The 26,164-nt window shown below is 42.2% G+C and overlaps 1 protein-coding gene across 2 annotated transcripts in view; it reads right to left on the bottom strand.

The window, feature by feature from the left end:
* USP43 (ubiquitin specific peptidase 43) overlaps positions 1-26,164 on the bottom strand; it is an 81,479-nt gene that overhangs the window by 14,764 nt on the left and 40,551 nt on the right. For both annotated transcript variants that reach the window (XM_063456032.1, XM_063456033.1), the window contains exons 3-8: positions 18,466-18,566; positions 14,947-15,039; positions 9,497-9,632; positions 9,190-9,337; positions 4,527-4,683; positions 4,280-4,400 (exon numbers count right to left, since the gene is read on the bottom strand). In XM_063456032.1, the coding sequence (XP_063312102.1) occupies positions 4,280-4,400; positions 4,527-4,683; positions 9,190-9,337; positions 9,497-9,632; positions 14,947-15,039; positions 18,466-18,566 (756 nt within the window). The remainder of the gene's footprint in view (positions 1-4,279; positions 4,401-4,526; positions 4,684-9,189; positions 9,338-9,496; positions 9,633-14,946; positions 15,040-18,465; positions 18,567-26,164) is intronic.

Raw genomic sequence — 26,164 nt, 5'->3', positions numbered from 1 at the left:
ACAACCCCGACACGCCATATGCCGTTCTTCCAGGCGGCCAAAACGCCCAGGAAAAAATGAAAAACCGGGGCCTACCTCACCACTCAGAGCCTGGACCTGGCGTCACTGTTTGGCGCCTACACTCAACTGGGTACGTCTGGGGAGAGGCCGGCACCACAAGCTGCAACACCCGCCGAGATGGGACGTAAGTCACCAAGATCACCCCCCGCAGACCACATCAGATGGGACGCAGAACTCAGAGACTATGCCGGGGAACAACGGGTCTGCAGAGATCCCGGAGGGCCCCCCACCAACAAAGACACACTCACAGCCCGTCCGGCCACACACTGGGCTCACCACACCAGCTGCAGGGGAAGGCTCTGCTCCGGTCACCCAGCGGGACTTCCAAAACCTGGTGGGAGAAATCAAACACTTACTAGCGTCCATCGTGGCAGCAATACAGGCAGACATACAAAAAGTCAATGACAGAGTGCGAACAGCAGAGGGGGATATTGCCGACCTCAAACAAAGTATGAACTTGGTACAAGACACTATCCAACACCTACAAACCATGCAACAAGCACTCTCCCTGCACCAAGCCACACTGGATGACAGGTCCAGGAGGAATCATCTCAAAATAAGGGGCATTCCAGACAGAGTGACCCCAGAAGAACTCCCCCACTATGTGAGACGACTGGTGGCCACCATCCTACCGGCTGCACAAGCCAAAAAAGTCACCTTGGACGGGACATACCGCCTACCTAAGTCCAGCAGAGCCCCAGCAACGGCTGTACAGGATGCCATAGTCCGATTCTCACACTCTCACGACAAAATATCTATCTGGTCAGCACTGCAGGACAAGACCCCACTCATCTTCGAAGGCGCTAGCCTTACCTTGTATCAGGACCTCACGAGGTCCACCCTGCAGTGGCGGAGATCCCTTCAACCTCTTACAAGCCAATTGAGAACAGCTGGCATCAAATACCGCTGGATGTCCCCCAGACTACTGGTGGTGAATCACGAAGGGACGGTACACAAAATCTCGTCGCCGGCAGACGCCCCGACCGTCCTCATGGCACTGGGCCTAACGTCCCAAGCAACGACAGATGATGGACGGGGAAACGGGTGGTCCAAAGTGGGTCCGTTCGTACCAGCCGCTAAACCGACCACGCATTTAGGGACCTGAACACCCAGGAAACTAGACACCTGCTAGTTGCATGTTATTCCAGAACTTGTTTTATGTTGCCCACAGTTATTGCTTACATGATACAGAGTCACACACACGAGAAGCCTCCAAGGAGGTCCCACTACCCCTCGACCCCCAATACAAAGAAACGGGGCACTGCGAGGCAGGTGCCCGGCCACACACCGGCCAGCTCTCCCCCTCCCCCCCCCCCCGCCACCCCCTTAGGGTAATACCTACTGAGGGCCAGTTCATACACCAGCAAAAATCACTCTACACGCGATAGCTCCACAAAGAACAGCCTGACCTGACCCATACTTCACACCACTCCAAATAAAATACCTCGCAACTCACTACTACAAGCCTCACGCTCACATCTAATCCCATTACCCATCCCAAACACACAACAACACACATGTTCAAACTGTTTTTAAAAAAAAAATAAGTGCAAAACAATATTTATTACAGGGTACATAGTCTGTGGGCAGGAGGCTGGCAAGCAGGCTCCTCCAGGAGCTTGTGGCAAACTCACTTGGAAAGGAGTTTGTCAAAACATATTTAGTGCTTTCAGCCGAATACATTTTATTATACTCTACGTGCTCTTCAGCTTATATATATTTAGTGCTTTCAGTGTGATACATGTTATTATATTCTACATGCCCTTCTCCTCTTCAGCTTATACATATTTATGGCTTACATATTTGATCATATCTCTCTTCCAAGCAATACACACTAAGGGATCTCAGTCTGATACATGTGATCATCTCCTCCTCTCCCTTCTCCCTTCCGAGTTATTTATACTAAGGATTTGCTTTGCTTCCTCGTACACTTGGTTCAGAGGATATGACTGTAGGAGTACAAAGTGCTTTCATCTCCCTGGCAATCAGAGACCAGATAAACTCTGCATAGCACAGTCTGCCCACATTACCATAGAATGTCATGTCTGTAACATTGCATCACCTGGCCCAGCCCAGCTATAAATCTTCCCATAATTCCATCTTCCATCATACATTCTCACAATATTTGTACAGAGTCTGCGGCACCTATTTGGAACAACACGTATTTGGTAAAATAGCTCATTTGGCTAAAACAATAAAGGCTAATTATTGGGGTTGGATGTTTTCTTCCTCTTTGCGTCACCTCGGTTTTGTCATCTTTCCAAGATCAATAAAATGAATATTATGAAGTTAGGTAATAACAGAACTGGGTACAAAATAACGTCACAGTGTATCCTTAAAATATTTGTAAATTATTGGTAATATTCCCAAGGCGTTCTGCTAGCAACATGGATTGACAAATATTGCTAAATATTCACTTTGTCTTCCTATCCATTTAACTCTACCCTATCTGTTTATTTAACCCATTGACAAGAATCACAAACCTACAAACAAACATAAATACAAACAAAGAAACGAACAAAGAAATCATGTGAATTAGCATTAAAACACACTGATCCTGAAAAGGTTAATTCTGTTACCAGCTTCCGTAAAGTGAAAGTCTTTCTTTCTAAATGAATTACAGTGTGAAAGTCTTTGATAAACCTTGAATGATTAAATTAATCAGTACACTGGAAATCTCCAGATTAAGCTCAAGGTAATGGCTCTCTTCTAATCACACCTTTAAGCTAACAATATTTAGAATTAAACCTGTGATCTAGATTTCGATTTATGTTTTTCCACATAGGAATGCAGGATTTGCTTATTAATGTCCATCTAGTTCTCAGGCTACATAATGCCCACTGTGTGCTGGTTCTCAGTCTATCAGATACAAAGTGTGTGTTGGTTCTCAGTCTATATGATACAAAGTGTGTGCTGGTTCTCAGTCTATATGATACAAAGTGTGTGCTGGTTCTCAGTCTATATGATACAAAGTGTGTGCTGGTTCTCAGTCTATATGATACAAAGTGTGTGTTGGTTCTCAGTCTATATGACAGAAAGTGTGTGTTGGTTCTCAGTCTATATGATACAAAGTGTGTGTTGGTTCTCAGTCTATATGACAGAAAGTGTGTGTTGGTTCTCAGTCTATATGATACAAAGTGTGTGTTGGTTCTCAGTCTATATGATACAAAGTGTGTGTTGGTTCTCAGTCTATATGATAGAAAGTGTGTGTTGGTTCTCAGTCTATATGATACAAAGTGTGTGTTGGTTCTCAGTCTATATGATACAAAGTGTGTGCTGGTTCTCAGTCTATATGATACAAAGTGTGTGCTGGTTCCCAGTCTATATGATACAAAGTGTGTGCTGGTTCCCAGTCTATATGATACAAAGTGTGTGCTGGTTCTCAGTCTATATGATACAAAGTGTGTGTTGGTTCTCAGTCTATATGATACAAAGTGTGTGCTGGTTCTCAGTCTATATGATACAAAGTGTGTGCTGGTTCTCAGTCTATATGATACAAAGTGTGTGCTGGTTCTCAGTCTATATGATACAAAGTGTGTGCTGGTTCTCAGTCTATATGATATAAAGTGTGTGTTGGTTCTCAGGCTACGTGAAGTCCACTGTGTGTTGGTTCTCCAGCTATGTAATGGGTAGGGTGCATTGTTCTCAAGCTACGTAATATCCAGCTTGTGTTGGTTCTAGGGCTATGCGATGTCCAGTGTGTGTTGGCTCCTAGACTGCAGAATGTCCAGTGTGTGTTATTTCTCTGGCTACATAATGTCCAGTTTGTGTTGGTTTTCAGCCTATGTGATTTCCAGTGTGTATTGGTTCTCCGGCTACATGATATCTAGTGTGTGTTGGTTTTCAGGGTATGCAATGTCTTGTGTGTCGGTTCTAGAGCTCTGTGATGTCTAGTGTGTGCATTTTCAGGCAACGCATTGTCCAGTGTGTTGGTTTTCAGGCTATGCAATGTCCAGTATGGGATGGTTCTTGAGTTACGTAATGTCCAGAGTGTATTGGTTTTCAGGCTATATAATATCCAGTGTGTGTATGTTCTCAGGTAATGTGATATCCAGTGTGGCTACATGATCAGGTGGTTCTCTACTCACAGAATGTTCTTGGTTAATGGTAACTTGGTAATGGTTATGGTAGTTACAAGTGCAATAGTATCAGGAAAATGTAATATCCTCAATGGATCCCTCATATAATGATGATTAGTTAGGTATTGGTAAATAAATACCGTGGTTTGTGCATCATTCTTCATCAAGTAACGAATCTTGCCCAGAATCCCTAGCTGCAGCTGGTCCCAGGACATGGTCCTTTCCTCTTTCATTAGCAAGGGCGGCCCAAACCTATTAAAGCTAAACAATTAAAGAAAAAGAGATCTGTGAATTTGGCACCAACAAGACTGTCTCAATATTAACCAGCTAGCATTATATTGAGTTCTCTTATATCGTTTGACAATGAGTCAGACACGTGCAAATTACCTGTCTGTCTGTTGACTGGCTCTCTCTGTGTTGCACAAGAGAATGAGGATCTTAGAGTTTTGAGCAAGGAACTCAGAAGAAACAGAACCCGCTTCAGGTAATTTCTGTGCTCCTGCATCGGGGTAACGTGGGGAGGATGGGAGGCTTTGGGGATACCCTATGGAGAGAGAAAAAAAATATCACCTTCTAAGGATGCAGTTCTAACGATGTTGATGGAGCCACTGATGGCTCATTTGGGACTTTAATAGGAAAACCTTCTACCTGTAATTCTACAAAAGCTGCGGCATACTTCTCAACATTTCTAATGGACAAAGAGAGACACTTTCATTTGAGGGGGTGAGATGGTTCACCAAGAAAGGGCCTCTAAACTCTGCTGGGCTCCAGTGCCACTGCACCTGCAGTAGTCCCATCACTGCATCAATTAGACAGGGACTATACAAATTTAAAAGGGACACTATAGTCACCAGAACAACTACAGTTTATTGTATTTGTTCTGGTGAGTAGAATTATTCCCTTGAGGCTTTTTGCAGCAAACACTGTATTTTCAGAGAAAACATTTACATTACAGCCTAGTGATATGGCTGCTAGAGGTGCTTCCTGGGGCAGTGCTGCACAGTGAGCAGCACTGCCATTCAGTGTCTTCTCTGCACAGGGCCGGCCTTAGGCCTTTTGGCGCCCTGTGCGAAAAATCTTCACAGCACCCCCCCCCCCCCCCTATCCATGTATGATGTAATGTTTGTGTTGTCTGTGTATGTGATAGTTGTGATGACTGTGTGTGATATGTATGCTATGTGTTGGATGTGGGTGATACTTGTAATGGGTGTATTAACAGTGTGTGATATGCGTGTATTAGTTGTATGTGATATTTGTGCTAGGTTTATTGCCTGTGTGTGATGGTTATTTAATTGAGATAAAAACATGCATTTAGGCCTGTGTGTGAATGTAGGTGTATATTTTTGCAGAGTTATGTGCACACAGTCCCACAGTCAGATGCACACAGCTATACGTATACACTATCAAATCCACCACATGCACATAGTCGCAGGTAGATAGTCACATACACAGGATTAGGCAGACACACACAGGTACAGGCAGTAACACACATACAGTTACAGGTAGATAAACACACACAATTACAGGCAGACAGCCACACACACAGGCAGACAGCCACACACACAGTTTTACACACACCACCCACACATACAGTCTTACACACACATACTTATATGCAGACAGTCATGCACACACACACAGGCAGACAGTCACACACACATACACAGACAGTCATACACACAGACACACACACAGGCAGACAGTCATATACACACACACAGACACACACACAGGCAGACAGTCATACACACACACAGGCAGACAGTCATACACACACATACACAGTCATACACACACAGGCAGACAGTCACACACACAGGCAGACAGTCATACACACACACAGACACACACACACAGGCAGACAGTCACACACACACAGGCAGACAGTCATACACACACACAGACACACACAGGCAGACACACACACACAGGCAGACAGTCATACACACACACAGACACACACACACAGGCAGACAGTCACACACACACAGGCAGACAGTCATACACACACACAGACACACACACACAGGCAGACAGTCATACACACACAGGCCGACAGTCATATACACACACACACACACACACACACAGGCAGACAGTCATACACACACAGACACACACACAGGCAGACAGTCATACACACACAGACACACAACAGGCCGAAAGTCATATACACACACACACACACACAGGCAGACAGTCATACACACACACAGGCAGACAGTCATACACACACAGACACACAACAGGCAGACAGTCATACACACACACAGTCATACACACACAGGCAGACAGTGTCACACAAACACAGGCAGACAGTCATACACACACACACAGCCATACACACACACACACACAGACAGTCACACACAGGCAGACAGACATACACACACACACACAGACAGTCACACTTACACTGACAATAACACATAGATACCTCTGTTCATTGTGGAGGTAGACAGGCAGTGCAGCTCCTGGAGACTGTTTGTTGGGGAAGCAGGGACTCCTTCCCTTGCAGCAGTTATCCAGCACCTTTAGCTCCGCCGGCCATGTGTGAGCTGTGTCGGCCACACGGCGCCCCCTGCTCCATGGCGCCCTAAGGCCGGCCCTGCTTCTGCATGCAGACACTGAACTTTCCTCATAGAGATGCATTCATTCAATACAACTCTATGAGGAGCTGCTGATTGGCCATGGCTGTGTTTGACTTGAGCTGGCTCTGCCCTTGATCTGCCTCCTTGACAGTCCTATAGGAAAGCATTGTGATTGGCTCAGATAATCACTTCTGATTATGTCAGCCTAGCAGGCAGATCAGGAGCAGAGACAGCAACAGCAGAAATGAACAATAGTAAGATTTTACTATATTGAGATGGGGCTAGATAGTGGTTTTAATACTAATAATGTCAGGAGAACATGTTTATGTTCCTGACCCTATAGTGTTCCTTTAAATTTAGATTTTGCATTAAGCATGAAAATGTGCGCATCCTTGTTATACTACTTTGTACCTAGATAGCTGATGGCACTTGTAGATCAACTGTTGGAGAGATGGACATGCAATGCCTGCATTCCCCAAGACCTATCGGTAATTATAATAACCAAAACTAGCATGCCTACCATTCCAAAATAAACAAAGGAAAAAAAGTCAAACCTCTCTCTTTGCAAATATATTACTACTGACTGTTAATGTTCATTAACCAATTAAAAAACATTTTCAGTTGTTTCTGTGCCTTTAAGCACCTGCACATCAAAGACACGCCGGGATGAATTGCAAAACAGACGTCACGGGTAACCATAGTAGAAACAGATTGAAGATGGGTGATTGCCAAGTGGAGCACAGTGCTGATATGCTTCTCATTTTAATGTGCTTGTCAGCGTGCGTTTGGCTTATTTTTTTTTTTTCCCCAGATTCAAATTAAATTGAAACTGCTCCACTGGGTCCTGCACTCTTGTGTCAAATGCATCTGTGTCGTGTGGTATGCATTAAAAGACATAGCGAACAGGGACAGAGATGGAGACAATGTGATACAGAGAACGCGGGTAATAAAGAGAAAGAACGTATTGTAACCGGGGGGAGTGGTGGGGGGGAGTGTGAACAAATAAAAAGGGGCACGGAGGCACAGGGGGTTTACTCATTAAACAGCGAACTAAAAATATAATTGCCAAATTGAAGATAAAATAGCTAAGCTGAGTTGGATATATTTCTGAATTGGTCATGTTAAGGTTTATTTTACAATTCACCTTCAATTTTCCACTTAGCAAATATATCCCATAAACAGAGATCATCTAGTGCAGTGATGTTTTTTGGGGTTCAAAGTTTATAGGTTAATATTTTTTTTTTAACTATGATGCCCAGATGCCCTTATGGCTGGCTATGCATTGTGGGAATGGTAGTTTATCTATTACTGGGGATGATTATGAAGACTGCACTGTGATGGGTAGCGATTTGGAAAACATATACACCAGGGCTGCATTAAAAAAATAAAATAAAAAAATCCATTAATGGAACAGCACAGATTACTCTTCTTTAATTAGCTGCCCCCTCCCCAAATCATACCTGTTGGATTATATAGGTACCTGAGGTTGCAGATGTTGTCAAACAGATTGAGGTATATCTATCAGTTTGCAATCTACCATCCTGTCTTTCAGCTTCTAGTTAGGTAATTTGTTTCTCTTACAACGAGTGCCTTTTCTACACGTTGACTTGAAAAAATTAATTTTAATGGCTTTATATTTTTGGGGAAAAATCAGAAATCGCCTAATTTGCAGAAATATACAACAGCAGAGGCAGCAGATTGAAAAAGCTTTCCAGCTCCCATTATCCAACTGGACTACAAGTCCCATTATCCGCCGCTACAAATGGCTTGTTTCAGAAAATTTCAAGGAGTGAAAAAAAAACCAAACACCCCCCCCCCCCAAAAAAACAAAGAGACGTACACTTGCGCTACCAGACGAATGTAAACAGAGATTGAAAACACATAACCCTCGATGGGAGGCAGGTTGTATGGAAGTTAATAAGTGGATTGAAATCTCTTTTAATGTCAGTTACTGTATGCATAAGAATGTTTATGTTGTTCTTTAATAGCCCGGCTTCTGCGCAAGCCTCATGTTATATCATTCTTGCCTTACCTGTCGAGTGCAAAAATAAAGAATTTAAAAAAAAACAAAAAAAACAAAGAGACTGCTGGCAGAAAATCATGTGGTGTATGTGATACTTTCCCCCTCATTTGAAGCTAAATAAACCCAGAGCCAGGATGCAGGGGCTCTGGTATATTCAAATATTTCTCATAGAGCAGCATTTCATTGGAGCAGTGCAATATTTTGCTTTTGATGTGCAGCAGCCTCCCCAATGCTTTCCTAGGGGATATCAGCTGAGGAGGTGGGGTGGCTGCAGCAAGACCAAAGCTCAATTGGATATATGGTAAGTAAAGCTTACATTTTCAACCCTCACAGAGACGCTGGACACTGAAATGGGTAGGGTAACATTATAGCATTAGGAATACGTTTGTTATTTCTATGATGTCAAAACGCATCTCTCTGAAGGAGAAGGACCAACCTGAGGGACGAGAATTGCCTCCTGTTTTGGGTAAAGGGACAGGAGCCTGGAAGGCATAGACCGGGTCACCCTCCGCGATAGTGTTCAGATCTTCCTCATCAGAGAAGGATCGCTGGAAACCACTAGAAAACAGCTCGACCAGGATCACCTGGGGACACGGACAGAGAGCGCAGTGGTTAAAAACCCAGAGTTCACTAAAGTGGGACAGGATATATTGTATCTAATACTGACTTATTTTTAGATCTTTCACCAAGAACGCTTCCCTTAGAAATCAAGTGGGCACAGAAAGGCAGATAAAAAATATTACCTGGTTGGGTGGCACCTTTCCTTCATCTGCTACCATCTTTCTCAGAGATGCCACGGTCCCAAAGAGCGGCACGGCCAAGCCAATGCGAAGGAATCTTTGCTGTTTGGTTTGGAAGACTAGTGTGACATTCAGGGCCCTGGTAACAAAATAGGAACATTGTAGATAGTCTGACGGCACGATCTGATCATTTCATTTACATTTTACAGGACTTTTTTAAAGGGGCACAGGACATATTTAGCAATAAACAATGTTGTCTCAGGTAACACTAGGAACTTCTCGCCACTTTCACAGAACACATAAAATGCACACTATGGTGTGTTTGGTAACATCAATGCTGCTGTTTTAATCATCATCATCAAAAAAAAAAAAAAATCTAAAAAAAACACAACCAAAATACAGTGAAACCAACACTTCACCTGATAGCAGGTGTAGGCACAATCTGGTTACAATGTGTATCCTTTCACTGATACTAGATTTAACATATAAGGCTCTTCTACACTTTAGAATATACGTTTCAATTTTAACCATGCAGGCAGCAGCAAAATAGAGTTTGGTATTAACTACGTCAATGATATGGACTAACTAACTGAACTGTTACACCTTCAAACCTTTTCTTAGCAAGCGTAGAGTTAATGGCGAGTGTGTAGGAGTCCTTTGAATACTGCGATATAATAGGAATCAGTATACTGTAATTATCAGCTTCGATTCCCCAAAGTGCATCCTGTGTAATTATCCGTCATTGTTCTAATTACAGAGCTCCAACCCTCTCTGCGTGGAGAACGGCTGCCCACGGCACATTACCAGGCCATGCCGACACAAACATTCACTAGCAGACACTTTTCACTTAATAAAAATTTTAAAAAATTCAAAAGTTTATTGCGCTCTATCCCAAATCCATTTGCATATGTAATTAACTGGAGGGTTTTAGTATCATTCCAAATTATGGCCATTGAAGTATCACCTGCCATGTCAAGGCAGATGTCTTAGGTGAATCCTACATAGCGATGTTAAATTTTGGAAAATTTGTACACTTTATTATTATTGTTATTATTGGTATTTGTACAGCATATTCCGTAGCGCTTTACAATATTATCAGAGGGGGAGATTTAACAATAAATGAGACAATTACATAAACTTACAGGAACAATAGGTTGAAGAGGACCCTGCTCAAACGAGCTTACAGTCTAGAGGAGGTTGGGTATAAAACACAATCAGCCCCAATACGTGGCAAGTGAGCTTACACTTTAATGGCTATTTGTTTTTGTTTTTCATTTTTATTTTTTATTTTATGTATTGGGGCTAATGTGTGTTATAATCATTGCTGCCACCCAGGAGTAGTAAGAGTTTCAGCGTAGGGCTTAAATTGTGAATGTTTGAATTTGCTTGTGTATTATACAGCCTTGTCACATTGCTGCCACCCACCCCATGTGCTTAAAGGGACACTATAGTCACCCAGACCACTTCAGCTCAATAAAGTGGTCTGGGTGCCAGGTCCCCCAGGTTTTAACCCTTCAGATGCAAACATAGCAGTTTCAGAGAAACTGCTATGTTTACATTTGGGGTTAAGCCAGCCTCTAGTGGCTGTATTCCGGACAGCCACTAGAGGCGCATCTGCGACGCTGGAGGCATACTATGCCTCCATCGCGCAGAGCGTCCATAGGAAAGCATTGAGAAATGCTTTCCTGTGGACACTTTGAATGCAGGCGTGGCACTTGCCGCGCATGCGCATTCGCCTCCGCTGACGTCGGCGGGTGAGGAGAGGTCATCAGCGCAGAGGGAGCCCGGCGTTGGAATAAGGTAAGCTGCTGAAGGGCTTTTAACCCCTTCAGTGCCACGGGACGGGGACCCTGAGGGTGGGGGCACCCTCTGGGTACTATAGTGTCAGGAAAAACGCTATGTTTTCCTGACACTATAGTGATCCTTTAAATGTACTTATATATAGAACTAGATGAAGATGATATGAGTTTGCAATCACCAACTTGTGTTTTCCTCTTTACAAGTAGATGAGGAAGCCAAGTCCATACATCCTTCCCCTACTTCTTTTTTCCTGTCTACTGAAATATCTATTTCTGTCCCTTTTACAGCCTCTTTCCAAGCTGCTCTCCCAACATGTCTGCAGGGAGCGCTATTAGCAAGTCCTTCTTTACTTGCCCATAATACCAGACCCTCTCTCTCAATGACTGAACTGTCTAAAATCGAATACAGAGCCATGTATACAGGTGAACCAGATAATGACAATAAAGAAATGGTTCAGATACAGATTTGACATTTAAACAGAAGCTATGTCACTATATGTGGAAAAAAGCAAAAAACTTTGTTTGACAAAGATACTTAACCCCTTAGTGACCAGACCGTTTTTCAATTTTCTTACTGTTAAGGATACTGTTGTGATTAGCTGTAATTTTCCTCTTACTCATTTACTGTACCCCCACATATTATAGACAATTTTTCTCGCCATTAAATTGTCTTTCTAAATATCCCATTATTTTAATCATATCATATATTTTAATATAAAAAGAATTATAAAATATGATGAAAAAATGTAAAAGAACACACTTTTTCGAACTTTGACCCCCAAAATCTGTTACGCATCTACAACCGTCAAAAAACACCCGTGCTAAATAGTTTCTAAATTTTGTCCTGAGTTTAGAAATACCCAATGTTAACGTGTTCTTAGCTTTTTTTGGAAAGTTATAGGACGATAAGTACAAGTAGCACTTTGCTATTTCCAAACCATTTTTTTCAAAATGAACGCATGTTACATTGTAACACTGATATCTTTCAGGAATCCCTGAATAACCCATCACATGTACAGGTATATATTTTTTAAAAGAAGACAACCAAAGGTATTAAACTTGGGGTATTTTGACTCTTTTCATGCAACCATTTTACCGCCAATCTATGCCAAATTTTAAAAAATAATTATAATTGGTAATTTTTTTGACACACATAGCAATTTAAGAATACATGTACTGAGAACTTTAAGGGTTACTGCCAAAGAACACCCCAATATGTGTTCGGCAACATCTCCTGAGTACAGTGATACCACCCATGTATAGGTGTGTCAGGTTATCTGGGGGCTAAAATACCTTATTTGGAGGGCGCGCATTCCAGTTTTCCAATTTGAAATTTTCACAGCTGGTCATAATGCACCCATGTCCTATTTGGGACATTTTTTTAAGCCGGTCAATGTAATTTACCCCCATCAAACCATATATTTTCGAAAAGTAGACAACCCAGGGGTATGACAATATGGGGTATGTCCAGTCTTTTTTAGTGGCCAAAGTTAGCATTTATATTTGTTTGTGTGTTAAAAATGCAAAAAACTATTATGAACGCTAACTTTGGCCAGTGCTTGTGACTAAGTGGCTGCTGAAAAAGACTGGACATACTCCATTTGCAATACCTTGGGTTGTCTTCTTTTGCAAATGGTATTCCATCATGGGGGTAATTCTCATTCCTGGGCTACCATACGCTCTCAAAGACAACATAACCAACCTGGCAATTTTCAGTGTGAAAGAATGGCCTTATATTTGACCCTGTAACTTTCAAAAACACCATAAAACCTGTACATGGGGGTTACTGTTATACGCAGGAGACTTCGCTGAACACAAATATTAGTGTTTCAAAACAATAAAATGTATTACAACAATGATATCATCAGTGAAAGTGCCATTTGTGTTTTAAAAATGCAAAAAACTTCACTTTCACTGACAATATCATCGCTGTGATATGTTTTACTGTTTTGAAACACTAATATTTGTGTTCAGCGAAGTCTACCAAGTAAAATAGCACCCCTCGTGTACAGCTTTTAGGGTGTCTTGGAAAGTTACAGGGTTAAAAATAGTGCTATCAAATTAAGTTATCTCTAAGTGTATTTGTATATTAATATATGTATATATTAATAAAAAAAATACACTTAGTATGACATTATATAAAAGATATATATATATATTATATATATAGATATAATATATGTGTATATATATATATATAAATATATATATATTTATTTATTTATTTATTTTTTATTAACTTTATTTTACTTATTTTTTAGGTTTTTTTTACCAGCAGGGGGACTACCTGTCACTTTTCGGGCAGTCCCCCTGCTGGCAGCACTATGGTCACCTATGGCGGCCATGTGACCGCTCTTTCAGCGGTCCCATGGCCCCTGGGGGTCATTTTTTGTAGAGGGGGACTGTCGCTGCTTGATGGCTTCCGATGCTCTGCACTACACTGCCGGTCGCCACATGGGGCAACCCAGAAGTGATCGCTCCGGGAGAGTAATACCATTAGAGCTGCTGGAAGCAATCATGTTCGCTTCCAGTGCTATAATTTTCTGCGGCCGTATCAGTTACGTCCGCGGTCCTTAAGGACCTTTTTTTGTTGGACGTATCTGATACGTCCTTGGTTGTGAAGGGGTTAAAGAGAACCTATAGTCTAAAAAAAAAATCATCATTGGATTGGAGATATGCATGCGCTGCTAAACATTGATTTCAGTTGCATTTGATAACCAGACCAGGTTTTAATCGATCTGGAGGAGCAAGTGCCTCTAGTGCGAGTCAGAAAGACAGCTACCAGTGGTTTCTGCAAACCAGCAATGTTTTCCATTGTACAGCGCTATGGAACTTGCTGGCGCTATATAAATAATAAAATAATAATAAAAGGACAGGACTACTTCACCCAGACCACTTTCTTGAGATGAAGTGGTAGTGGTTCTTTGTCTCTGAGTGCAATAAAGGTGGGTGTTATTTGGCCTTGTATAAATAAATATGCACCAAACCACTATAAGTACAAAACAGCAAGAAATATATTCACTAAACTTGACTTGATAAAATGAGTTACAATAGCTAGGTGAAATAAATAAATCAGTTTTTCAATGCTCTGTTATTCAGGCCTAAATCTCGTAACTCTGTTTTCAACTCACCTCTACTCATTATTTAGTGAATAGACTCCTCGGGCTAGGATTTAACTATCTGAGATAAAACACTTATTTATATTCTATTAAGGCTCATGAGGAACTGTGATTTACTAACCACAGATCAATGTACTTTATTTAAGATCATCAAATGCCAAGTTCCGTTATAGTGTGTGTGTGTCTGTGAGTTAGATTGAATGTGCAAGGTAGGTTTTTATGGTCAGTGCCCTTTCTGCCCCTTTAACCAAAACTGCCCCTTTTTGCTCCAAAAATACTGCCCTACATAATGCCACCACTTAGGTTTCCACAGAAGAAAGTTGACCAACGAACTACAGCTCTCAGAACTCCTTGCTAAAGAAATGTAAGTGAACAAGTTTATTGTCAGTCACTTTCTGGTTTGTTAAGAGCTCACTGCAGATGCTGCAAAACCTGGTGTTTTGCAGAAAATACAGGAATTTCATATAAAAATAAATGTAAAGAGTTTACTAAAGGAGTTAAGCCATTCACGTGAAAAAGAAAAAAAGCCTCTTACCTGGTTTGACGTAGGGGGATGGGCAATGAGACACACAAGAAGGGGTCAAATGTGTCACTCTGTTTATGGCAGTGAGGGCAGGTGAGTGATGATCTGTAATATACAATAGCATTAATAAACATGTGGATATGCAGGTATGTTTTTTTTAAATTTTAAGTTACAGTTTAAGGATTACTCTAAGTATTATAACCACTAAAGCCTGCTAAAGGTAGGAGCACACTGGCACCATTTGCCAGTAGTGGGGCATGCTGTTTTGAAATGGTTTGCCCTCTTACCTGGTTCTGACTTTCGGGGGTCGTGGCTCCTCTCCTGCTGGCTGTGACCTGCATGTGCACATCAGATGGTCTAGTGCCATACAAACCATGCTCTGCTCAATCAGCCTTGCGTAGGACTTGCCAACATGTCCACCAGTCCCCCCGCCAATGGCCATCCCATTTTCAGGTGAGTGCCCTAATTGCTTTGTCATGTAACAGCATCACTGGCAAGCCTCCTATCCCCGATATCACATTTACACCGTAGTACTCTTTTACATCTGCATCACTGAAATAACACAGCAACTCCAAAATATGAATAGTACATACAGTATATAAAATACATACATTATGGGGAATTCAATAAATGACAAAACGTTCCCACTTATAACATTGAATTCCAGAAACATAGAATGTGATGGCAGATAAGAACCATTCGGCCCATCTAGTCTGCCCAGTTTTCTAAATACTTTTATTAGTCCCTGGCCTTATCTTATAGTTAGGATAGCCTTATGCCTATCCCACGCATGCTTAAACTCTCTCACTGTGTCAACCTCTACCACTTCAGCTGGAAGGCTATTCCATGCATCCACTACCCTCTCAGTAAAGTAATACTTCCTGATATTATTTTTAAACCTTATCCCTCTAATTTAAGACTATGTCCTCTTGTTGTGGAAGTTTTTCTTCTTTTAAATATAGTCTCCTCCTTTACTGTGTTGATTCCCTTTATGTATTTAAATGTTTCTATCATATCCCCCCTGTCTCGTCTTTCCTCCAAGCTATACATGTTAAGTTCCTTTAACCTTTCCTGGTAAGTTTTATCCTGCAATCCATGAACCAGTTTAGTAGCCCTTCTCTGAACTCTCTCTAAGGTATCAATATCCTTCTGGAGATACGGTCTCCAGTACTGCGTACAATACTCCAAGTGAGGTCTCACCAGTGTTCTGTACAATGGCATGAACATTGTACTTTCTACTGCTAATGCCTCTCCCCAGTGGCGTAGCGTGGGTTGTCAGCACCCGGGGCAAGGCAAGTAATTTGCGCCCCCTAACCCGTGGATTTTTAGACACACACACACACTAACAGACACACACACACACACACTGACACACACACACTAACAGACACACACACACACACTAACAGACACACACACACACTAACAGACACATATACACACTAACAGACACACACACACTAACAGACACATACACACACTAACAGACACACACACACACACACACACACTAACAGACACACACACACACACACTAACAGACACACACACACACACACTAACAGACACACACACTAACAGACACACACACTAACAGACACACACACTAACAGACATACATACACACACTAACAGGCACGCACACTAACAGACACACACACTGACAGACATACATACACACACACACTAACAGACATACATACACACACACACTAACAGACTCACATTTTTAACACATATTTTCACATATTTTCAAACTCACATTTTTAACACATTTTTTTTTTTTAAATGTATCCCCCCCAGCATCCTTACCTTTGGAAATGCTGGGGGGGGGGGGGGGGGGGTTATCTTCCTCCCTGGTGGTCCAGTGGCTGCTGGGCGGGTGGCAGGCTGGCGAGGGAGCACTTCCCCTGAGCTGTCTGCTCAGCTCCCTCGCGCGTCGCAGAGTGAGGCTGGGAGCTGGAATATGACGTCATATTCCGGCTCCCAGCCTCACTCTGCAGCGCGCGAGGGAGCTGAGCAGACAGCTCAGGGGAAGTGCTCCCTCGCCGGCCGCCCACCAATGCCGCCCGCCCAGCCTAGCAGCCCGCCGGCATGTCTGTTAGCCGCAAGGCTAACAAGACATTTGCCTTGGGCAATTGGGGGCGGCTTTTTTTGCCGCCCCCTGGAAAATGCCACCCAAGGCAAATGCCTTGTTTGCCTTGCGGCTAATGCGCCCCCCCAGATGTTGGCCCGGTGCGGCTGGCCCCCCCTGCACCCCCCACGCTACGCCTCTGCCTCTCCCTACTATATTACTGTGCGAGAGCTACATATTATACATTTTCCTGTATTGGGAGGTATAAATGCAGAATGGGGGCAGATGGTAACACAACAACAACAAAAAGTAATGACTACAGGGATCTGAAAATATTATCCTGCCATATATGTGGGACCGTTGAGTGGTATGGAGAACGGGGAAATACATTTTATATTTTAGGCCACAATAGCCAGTTTGGGAAACTTATTCAGCTGACCATTTGTTGGTGGGTGCTTATAATAGATGGGTTGAAATACGTTTATTTAAGCCATGACCTGTACACTCATGCAGATGGGCTCTTGGTAGGTAAACAAGTAAACAGAGGCTCACTATATATAGAGAACATGTCGGTAGGCGAGCCGAGGTGTCTTGTGATGAGTAATTATAGGTGTACGAGACAGTTATGGTCTGGGCATTGCTGTGCAGCGAGGGGACAGTAAGGCTGACTGAGACCTCAGGAATCGTAATCTTAATAACAATCATCCTTATGACCAGTTGGGTCAGTAATACAGAGATGGTTATTCAGTAAAGTGTCAGGAATTCAAATGAATTGGGGATTTTTCACTCTGAATTTCCAACAAACCGAGTTTTAGTGAATAACTCTAAAAGAGGTGGGAATAGGGGGATGGCAACATTCTACAAGTGGAGCAGTGGAAACTAATGTAATCATCTGGAACATTCCATGGAAATGTTTTACAAGTCATATATGCTCTAAATTCAGTTACCCTGGCCTAAAACACGGAATTAATTTTGAATTCCCCAAAATTAGCACTTTAAATATGTTGATAGTTGCTGGTATTATTTATATGATTTTTTTCCCTACATTCACCTATTTTATTTATTAGACAATTCTTTAACCCTTAGGCCTTTTTTTTACCCCTCAGGAAACTGTCCTTTGACATTTGCCACAGAATGCGGTGTATTAAAATGGCTTCAGAAATATTTAAGGAATCTCCTCCTAAATTAACTAGATAGTCCCCATAGAATTCTAAAAACCCCATTGAGACAACACTGGCCATTTAAACCAAATTGGGTGCAATATCTTTTTATATCAAATGGCCTGGTCCATGCACTTACAGATACCCCTTTTTTCAGTAAATGGTGTGCTCCATAGAAATATAGGAACAGTCTTTTCAATATCTGGTCTGTACCATAACCGATCTAGAGGTAGACTGTGGCTCCACCCACCCTGATATATGTATCAATATGTATCACTCAGCTGTTAGTGTACCTACCTGTACTGTGCTTGGAAGTGTTCTTCCACAAAGCTCTGCGCCCCAGCTGCAGGCAGGGAGTGTGAGGGGCTGGTTGGTCTCTGCTCAGAAGCAGGTGGAGGCTGTAAAGGTACAAAATATATATATATATGTTACCATTTTTTGAGGGAAATTGGTTATTGTCAGAAATATAACATGTATACGGGTTACTGGAGCATTGAGGACCGTTACATATAGAGTTTTCTCATATTTAAGGGATATTATATATAATGCTTTAAAATATAAAAATGGAATAATCACATTTGAAATGAATGCATTTTCTGTAAACATCTAGGCTTTGTAGCTTCTGCAGTGAGCTGTGCTGAACCAGGAAGTGGCCTGCTCATTGCAGACGTTACCATATTTCACAATATGGGCTGTAATTGTATTCCATAAACCCTTGCACAGAAGAGGTTTCTGTAGAGAGCAGACAGCTGGACTACAACTCCCAAAACCCTCCGACCTGCAGCTTGTCTTTTTATAAAAAGATATAGATGCTGACTTTACATACAGGCGTTTTTAGGTAAAGGTGGATAACATACCTACTCGCTGTCCTGGATACAAAGAGAGAGTACTAGCCAAATTCATAATAGTAGGTGAACATACTCATTGTACAGCGCTGCGGAATTTGTTGGTGCCTTATAAATAATAATAATCATAATACCTCCCAACATTGAGAAGAATGAAATCCGGACAGAAGAGGGTGAGTCTATAGGGGTTACATATACCAGTGACACGCTTACATCACTGGTGATACCCAAGCGGGCAGGTTCTGACCGAAGAAGTGGCATGGCAGCTTGGTGTTAAAGTAAGTCAGGCTTACTGGCTATCATAATGGCTGCTCAGAGCTGCACGTGCGCAGTGCGCTGTGCAATGAGTTGAATACCCAATATGCAGGTTGTACATTGCTAGTAGGTATAATGAGGCACCTGTGCTTCGCATGCCGAGAACAAGATGAATAATGACACCAGGGAATAATCTTAGGACAGCTGGACTATCCTGTGGAACATGGAGCTGTTGTGAGGTGTTGGTGCAATATGGGAACCAATCCATGGAATAAATTTGCCTGATAAACAAGCAGAATATATGTATATACTTCAAGAACTTTTTATTAAATACATTATTTTTAAAAATATTTTTTTTCTCTTTGCATTAATTGCGTGAGACTACATTTTTTATAAAATTATTTAGTAAGATTTCTGGTCAAAAAAGTTTAAAGGACCACTATAGTGCCAGGAAAACATACTCGTTTTCCTGGCACTATAGTGCCCTGAGGGTGCCCCCACCCTCAGGGTCCCCCTCCCGCCGGGCTCTGGGGAGAGGAAAGGGGTAAAACTTACCTTTTTCCAGTGCTGGGCGGGGAGCTCTCTGCCTCCGATCCTCCTCCGTTCCGCCCCGTTGGCTGAATGCGCACGCGCGGCAAGAGCTGCGCGCGCATTCAGCCGGTCGCATAGGAAAGCATTTACAAAAAATGGGTTAACCCTAGCAGGACCTGGCACCCAGACCACTTCATTAAGCTGAAGTGGTCTGGGTGCCTAGAGTGGTCCTTTAACGTTGAACTGCAGACCTTTCAATTCTTAGAAACGACTTGTTGATAAGGATAAGGTTTAGGTATACAGGCCTCAATTTAATAAGCTTTCCAAATGATTAGACACTATTACAAAAACATTCCACATTATCTGGAGAAGTCACATTAACTATTGGAATTTTTATAGATAAATCATTTGGAACGTTTATCTAACTATATTTGAACAGCCTATTAAAATTGAGGCCTATATAATTTAAAAAGTAGGCATCATCATGTTATGAAGCATGTGGAATTACTAGAAGTTAAAGTTATTTGTGCGATGACCTATTCAGAAAAATATCTTATAGAATATTCTTATAGAATTATTATAACTGTTAGACTACATACGAAAACGTTCTAACGAAGTTGCCTTTTTATCCAGCTTGCCAGCCAAAAACCAACTAAATGACAATCGTAATAGAGATGGCCATATCTCACAGATAAGGAGGGAAGGTCCGAGTTTTGGACTTCTCTATATTACTGCGAATTGGGTAAGCACCCACCATAGTAGCCATAGAGAGTTAATGCCGCCTGCTACAGATTGTAAGTGTTTTCTTGTGAGAAGAAGCTGGGATACTTGCCAAATTGTGAAAACAAGCCAGCTTCCTGGGAGAATGTGGCAGCTGCCCGTAGGGGGTTCTATACAAAGCGAAGATACTTTAATAGTAGATTTGCCCAAAAAGGGTTAATAGGTATTTGCCCGTTAGCACGATCTGCTATTATAAAAACTTTGCCTTTCTTTTTTAACTCTACTTTGAAGGAAAAATATTGCAGTGTTGTAGTAGCAAAAAGTGGCACTAAAGAGCAGAGATACACTTCATTAACGGGTATAATGATTAAAACGAAACACATTGAATCTGTTAACACAGATGCTTGGGGCTCTTGCCAAGCACAGGGTATTGCATAAAGATTTATTGCAAAAAAAAATAAAAAATACACTTGTCCCATCTGCTGAACTATGCAGTGATTGTGGTGCGTCATTGTCAAAGAAACATGGTAACAACTTTATTTTTATGTGATTTATTGATAATGGCTCAGGGGGTTAGTTAATAATTAACAAGACAGGAAGTGACTGAAGATAGTGCATTTTTAGCCCATGAAGTCAGAAAGTTTCAAAACGTCTGTAGCAGGCTTGTTATAGCTTTCTTAACATATTATTTCATGGTTGTTCCAGGGAGGGAGCTGTCTGTGTCGTTGGACAGTCCAGAAACTGCTAGCTATTTATCCCAGTGTGTATGCATGAATGTAATAGTGTATTTCTATGTACAGGTGAGTGTATCTTAAAGGAACACTCCACTGCCCAAACACAAAAAAATAAATCTGTGTTTAGTAGATATACTAACAGTGAAATGATTTATGAATATAAATTATACCTTTTTTTTCATTGGGGATATATCTAAAAACAGCTTGTAAAAGCTGCAGACCTCTGGTCTGCAGCCGTTGCAAGCCCTCCCCTTTTAACTCCACCCAGACTTTCTGTGGCTGTCCAATCACAGACTTCCCAAAGCAGCTCAATGAGAAGTCTTTGCAAGGCAGGTGCTCTGGGCAATTGCTGCCTCTTGAGTTTAGCACTTTATAAATGCCAATGTCAGTAATAAAAATAGTTAGACATGTGTGTAACTAAAAAGGAAGAGTGTTAGCAATGAAGGAGTGCACCATTTTATTCTTGGATCCAGATAGCTTGGGTCCCCATATGGGGCCTTACAGTGTGACACAATGGGCAGCTTATTTTCTATCTCTTCCCAACACCCCGGAGAATCTCTTTCTCAAATTGAATCTGCTGCCCTAGAATGCTCCTTCCTCCCCTACTCCTACAGCATTGACTGCGATCATTAAGCGATCAGGCACGGTATCAGAGCAGCTATAGTGGCCTCAGCTACAGCTTAGACAGGTGACTGTGATTCTCGGCTTTGTTTACTTATACTGTATTCTTGCCATTTGCTGTCCATGTGCAAACTTTTCCATAAATGATCCTGTGATTTAGAGAAACAAAAAAAAAAATATGGACTCCCACAAAACAAGAAGCTCATGATTTAGGCCGATATCTAAATTTTTATAGCTTTATATTCACGGTGTATGAAAGAGAATGGCGTTATTCTTACTGCACACTCCAGATCATTTAACCATACAACTGAGCAGACAGTGCACTAAGCAAAGTAAATAAACCAAGCCTGAAAAAAGGGTACGGTTACAGAGAGATGTATAACTAGACAAGCTGATAGGATATCAACAGGTAACCCAGCCCATTGGGCTTAAATCCAGGATTTCTGTCACACGCATGTAAAGTACTACACAGGATAAACCTGTGAGCTTACAATCTAAAAGGGATAATGTACAATAAGACAGAAAAGTAGCAGAGGATAAAATACACATTTTAAATGCATCTCAAAAATATCACTAATTAGTGTTAGCTCCAACAAGCAGTGCAGAGCTGTACAGCGTTGAGAGGGCATATAGAAATGTGACAGTGGGTGCACACTATACAAACAGTTGTATGTCTAAAGAAAATAGAAACACATTTTTTTTTTAATATTATGCTTAACCCCTCAAGGACCAAACTTCTGGAATAAAAAGGAATCATGACATGTCACACGTGTCATGTGTCCTTAAGGGGTTAAAGGGACATTATAGTCACCAAAACAACTTTAGTTTAATGAAGCAGTTTTGGTGTTTAGATCATGCCCCTGCAGTCTCAATTATCTGCTATTTAGGAGTTAAATCCACTTTATTATTATTATTATTATTGCCATTTATATAGCGCCAACAGATTCCGTAGCGCTTTACAATATTATGAGAGGGGATTTAACTAAAAATAGGACAATTACAAATAAACTTACAGGAACAATAGGTTGAAGAGGACCCTGCTCAATCGAGCTTACATTCTATAGGAGGTGGGGTGTAAAACACATTAGGACAGGAATTTGCAATCAAATAAGGTGGGCTGCCCTTTAGGAGAGGGCAAGAGACAGGTATGTGAGGTAGGGGTTAGTCTTGGAGGCCATAAGCTTTCCTAAAGGGATGGGTTTTAAGGCACTTCTTAAAAGATGCAAGACTAGGGGAGAGTCTGATGGCGGTAGGCAGGCTATTCCACAGGAAGGGAGCCGCCCGTGAGAAGTCCTGCAAGCGCGAGTTGGCCGTACGAGTGCGGACAACGGACAGGAGGTGGTCACGGGCAGAGCGGAGAGATCGAGAAGGGACATACCTATGGATCTGTGAGGAAATATAAGAGGGGCTAGAGTTGTTCAGTGCTTTATAGGTGTGAGTTAGTACCTTGAATTGACTCCTATAGCATACAGGAAGCCAATGTAAGGACTGGCAGAGGGGTAAGGTGTGAGAGAAACGACTAGAGAGGAAAATCAATCTAGCAGCAGCGTTCATTACGGACTGTAGGGGTGCAGTACGGCTATTGGGAAGACCAATCAGGAGAGGGTTACAATAATCCATGCGGGAAATTACTAGAGCATGGACAAGCTCCTTAGTAGTATCTGGTGCAAGAAAGGGGCGGATGCAGGCTATGTTTTTAAGATGGAATCTACAGGATTTGGCAACATGCTGGATGTGAGGCTCAAAGGTGAGACCAGAGTCAAGTATGACGCCAAGACAGCGCGCTTGCAAGGATGGACTGATGTTGGTACCACAAACTTGAAGGGAGAGCGAAAGAGGAGGATCAGTATTAGGAGGAGAAAAGACAAGGAGCTCCGTTTTTTGAGAGATTGAGTTTCAGAAAGCGGGAGGACATCCAGTCAGAGATGGAAGAAAGGCAAGCAGTGACACGTTGCAGGACGGTAGGGGAGAGGTCCGGGGAGGAGAGATATAGCTGAGTGTCATCAGCGTACAGGTGGTAGTGGAATCCAAAAGAGGTAATAAGTTTGCCAAGAGAGGCAATATAAAGAGAAAATAGAAGGGAACCAAGGACGGAGCCTTGGGGGACTCCAACCAAGACAGGGCGAGGGGAGAAGGTATCATTAGAAAAGGAGACACTGAATGAGCGTTGGGAGAGATAAGAGGAAAACCATGAGAGGACAGAGTCACAGAGACCAAGCGATTGAAGAGTTTGAAGAAGGAGAGCATGATCAACGGTGTCAAAGGCCGCTGAGAGGTCAAGAAGAATTAGTATGGAGTAGTGGCCTTTGGATTTAGCTGCGATTAGGTCGTTAGTAACTTTGATAAGGGCAGTCTCTGTAGAGTGGAGAGGGCGGAAGCCAGATTGAAGGGGGTCAAGGAGAGAGTTGGAATTGAGGAAATGAGACACACGGGTAAAGACAAGTCTTTCCAGAAGCTTTGAGGAAAAAGGGAGCAGGGATATGGGACGGTAGTTAGAGAGGGTGGATGGGTCGAGGGATGGTTTTTTTTAGTATAGGTACTACAGTGGCATGTTTAAGGTCAGCAGGGACGATGCCAGAAGAGAGCGAGCAGTTGAAGATGTGTGTTAGAGAAGGCACGAGGCAAGTGGAGAGAGATCTGATAAGGTGAGATGGGACAGGATCGAGCGGGCAAGTGGTGGTGGGGTGGCCACAGGAGGGCGAAGAAGAGAATTAAAGGTGTCAAAGAGATGCCTGGGGTTGTGGGAACATGAACTAATGAGAGAGGAAAAATAGGACTGTTTGGCAAGTGCAAGGGCTGCACTGTATGAACACAATATGAATCTATAATGGAGAAAGTCTGATTGGGTACGAGACTTCCTCCAGGAGCGTTCAGCACAACGGGAGCATCTTTGCAGGTAGCGTGTTGATTTAGTATGCCATGGTTGGGGGCGGGTCCTCCTTGAGGTGCTTGTTTGGAGTGGCGCTGCAGTGTTCAAGGCAGATGTAAGAGTAGAGTTATATATGGAGATGGCCAGTGAAGGACAGGAGATGGAAGGGATGGACAGCAGTTGTGAATCAATGTCAGCTGACAACTATTGGAGATCAAGAGAATTAAGGTCCCTCCTGAGTTGAGGGGGGTTAGGCTGAGGTTGTTGGGTGAGGGGGTACGCGAGAGCAAATGATAAGAGGTGGTGATCAGAGAGTGGATATGGAGTGTTGCAGATAGTAGATACTGTACATGCATAAGTGAAGATTAGGTCAAGGGTATTGCCAGCTACATGGGTGGGAGAATTTGCCCACTGCGATAGCCCGAGGGAGGAAGTAATTGAAAGTAGTTTAGTGGCTGCAGAGGACAAAGGTGGGTTTATAGGAATATTGAAGTCCCCGAGAATTAGGGATGGAATGTTAGAAGAGAGGAAATAGGGTAGCCAGGCAGCAAAGTGGTCAAGGAAGAGGAGAGGGGAACCAGGGGGACGGTAAATAACAGCAATGTTAGCAGAGAAGGGTTTGAAAAGGCGAATTGAGTGTATTTCAAACGACGGGAAAGAGAGGGAAGGGGGGGAAACCTTTGTTTCTGTTCACGCAGCCTTAGCCACACTTCCAGTAGCTGTGCTGTGACTGAAGTTTTTTCTCCTTTTCTGTAAATTGAACTTTAAAGAACGCTATAAAGTGTTAAGCATACAAACCTATTAGGGTTCCAGACCCCCCTCAGAGTGGAGAAATATAATTTTCAATGTCTCCATGGCTGAGATCATTAATCATGATGATCTCAGCCAATCTAATACTTTCCTATAAGTGATTTAACTACTAAAACTGCTTCATTAAACTAAAATTTTGTTTAAGCAAAAACAGAGGAATGACCCATGCCTTATTTCAGCCTTTGTAACTATGTAATTAATGGCGTACTTTCTATCAGTTAAACATAAAAATTTGCTCAAGTAAGAGGAAATTACATTTCTTTCACTCTGAAGACAAATGTAAGTAGTGATATTATGTTGCTTATCAATCATCAGTAAATCCGTATCATTAGCAGTTGTAAAGTGTCCTTACAGTTTAATAGGCATGCTAAAGAGCTAGATGATAAGGCCCACATGACTCTGGAAGGATGTGTAATTTGCATTGTAAATACCTGTCCAAGAGCCTGCTCAGCCTCACATGTCATAACAGGACAGCCAGAGACAATGGCCCCCGGTTACTAAACGGTGATATAGACTTGATATAAATCTTCATTTGCAATGATTGAATAAGGAAAAGGTGAAGAAAATGATAACTGCAGAATGAAGACATATTTTTAACTGATTTTTGTTCG

Source organism: Pelobates fuscus, chromosome 5 (assembly GCF_036172605.1).
Source record: "Pelobates fuscus isolate aPelFus1 chromosome 5, aPelFus1.pri, whole genome shotgun sequence".
Classification (NCBI taxonomy): Eukaryota; Metazoa; Chordata; class Amphibia; order Anura; family Pelobatidae; genus Pelobates; species Pelobates fuscus.
This window is presented reverse-complemented; position numbering and strand designations above follow the sequence as displayed.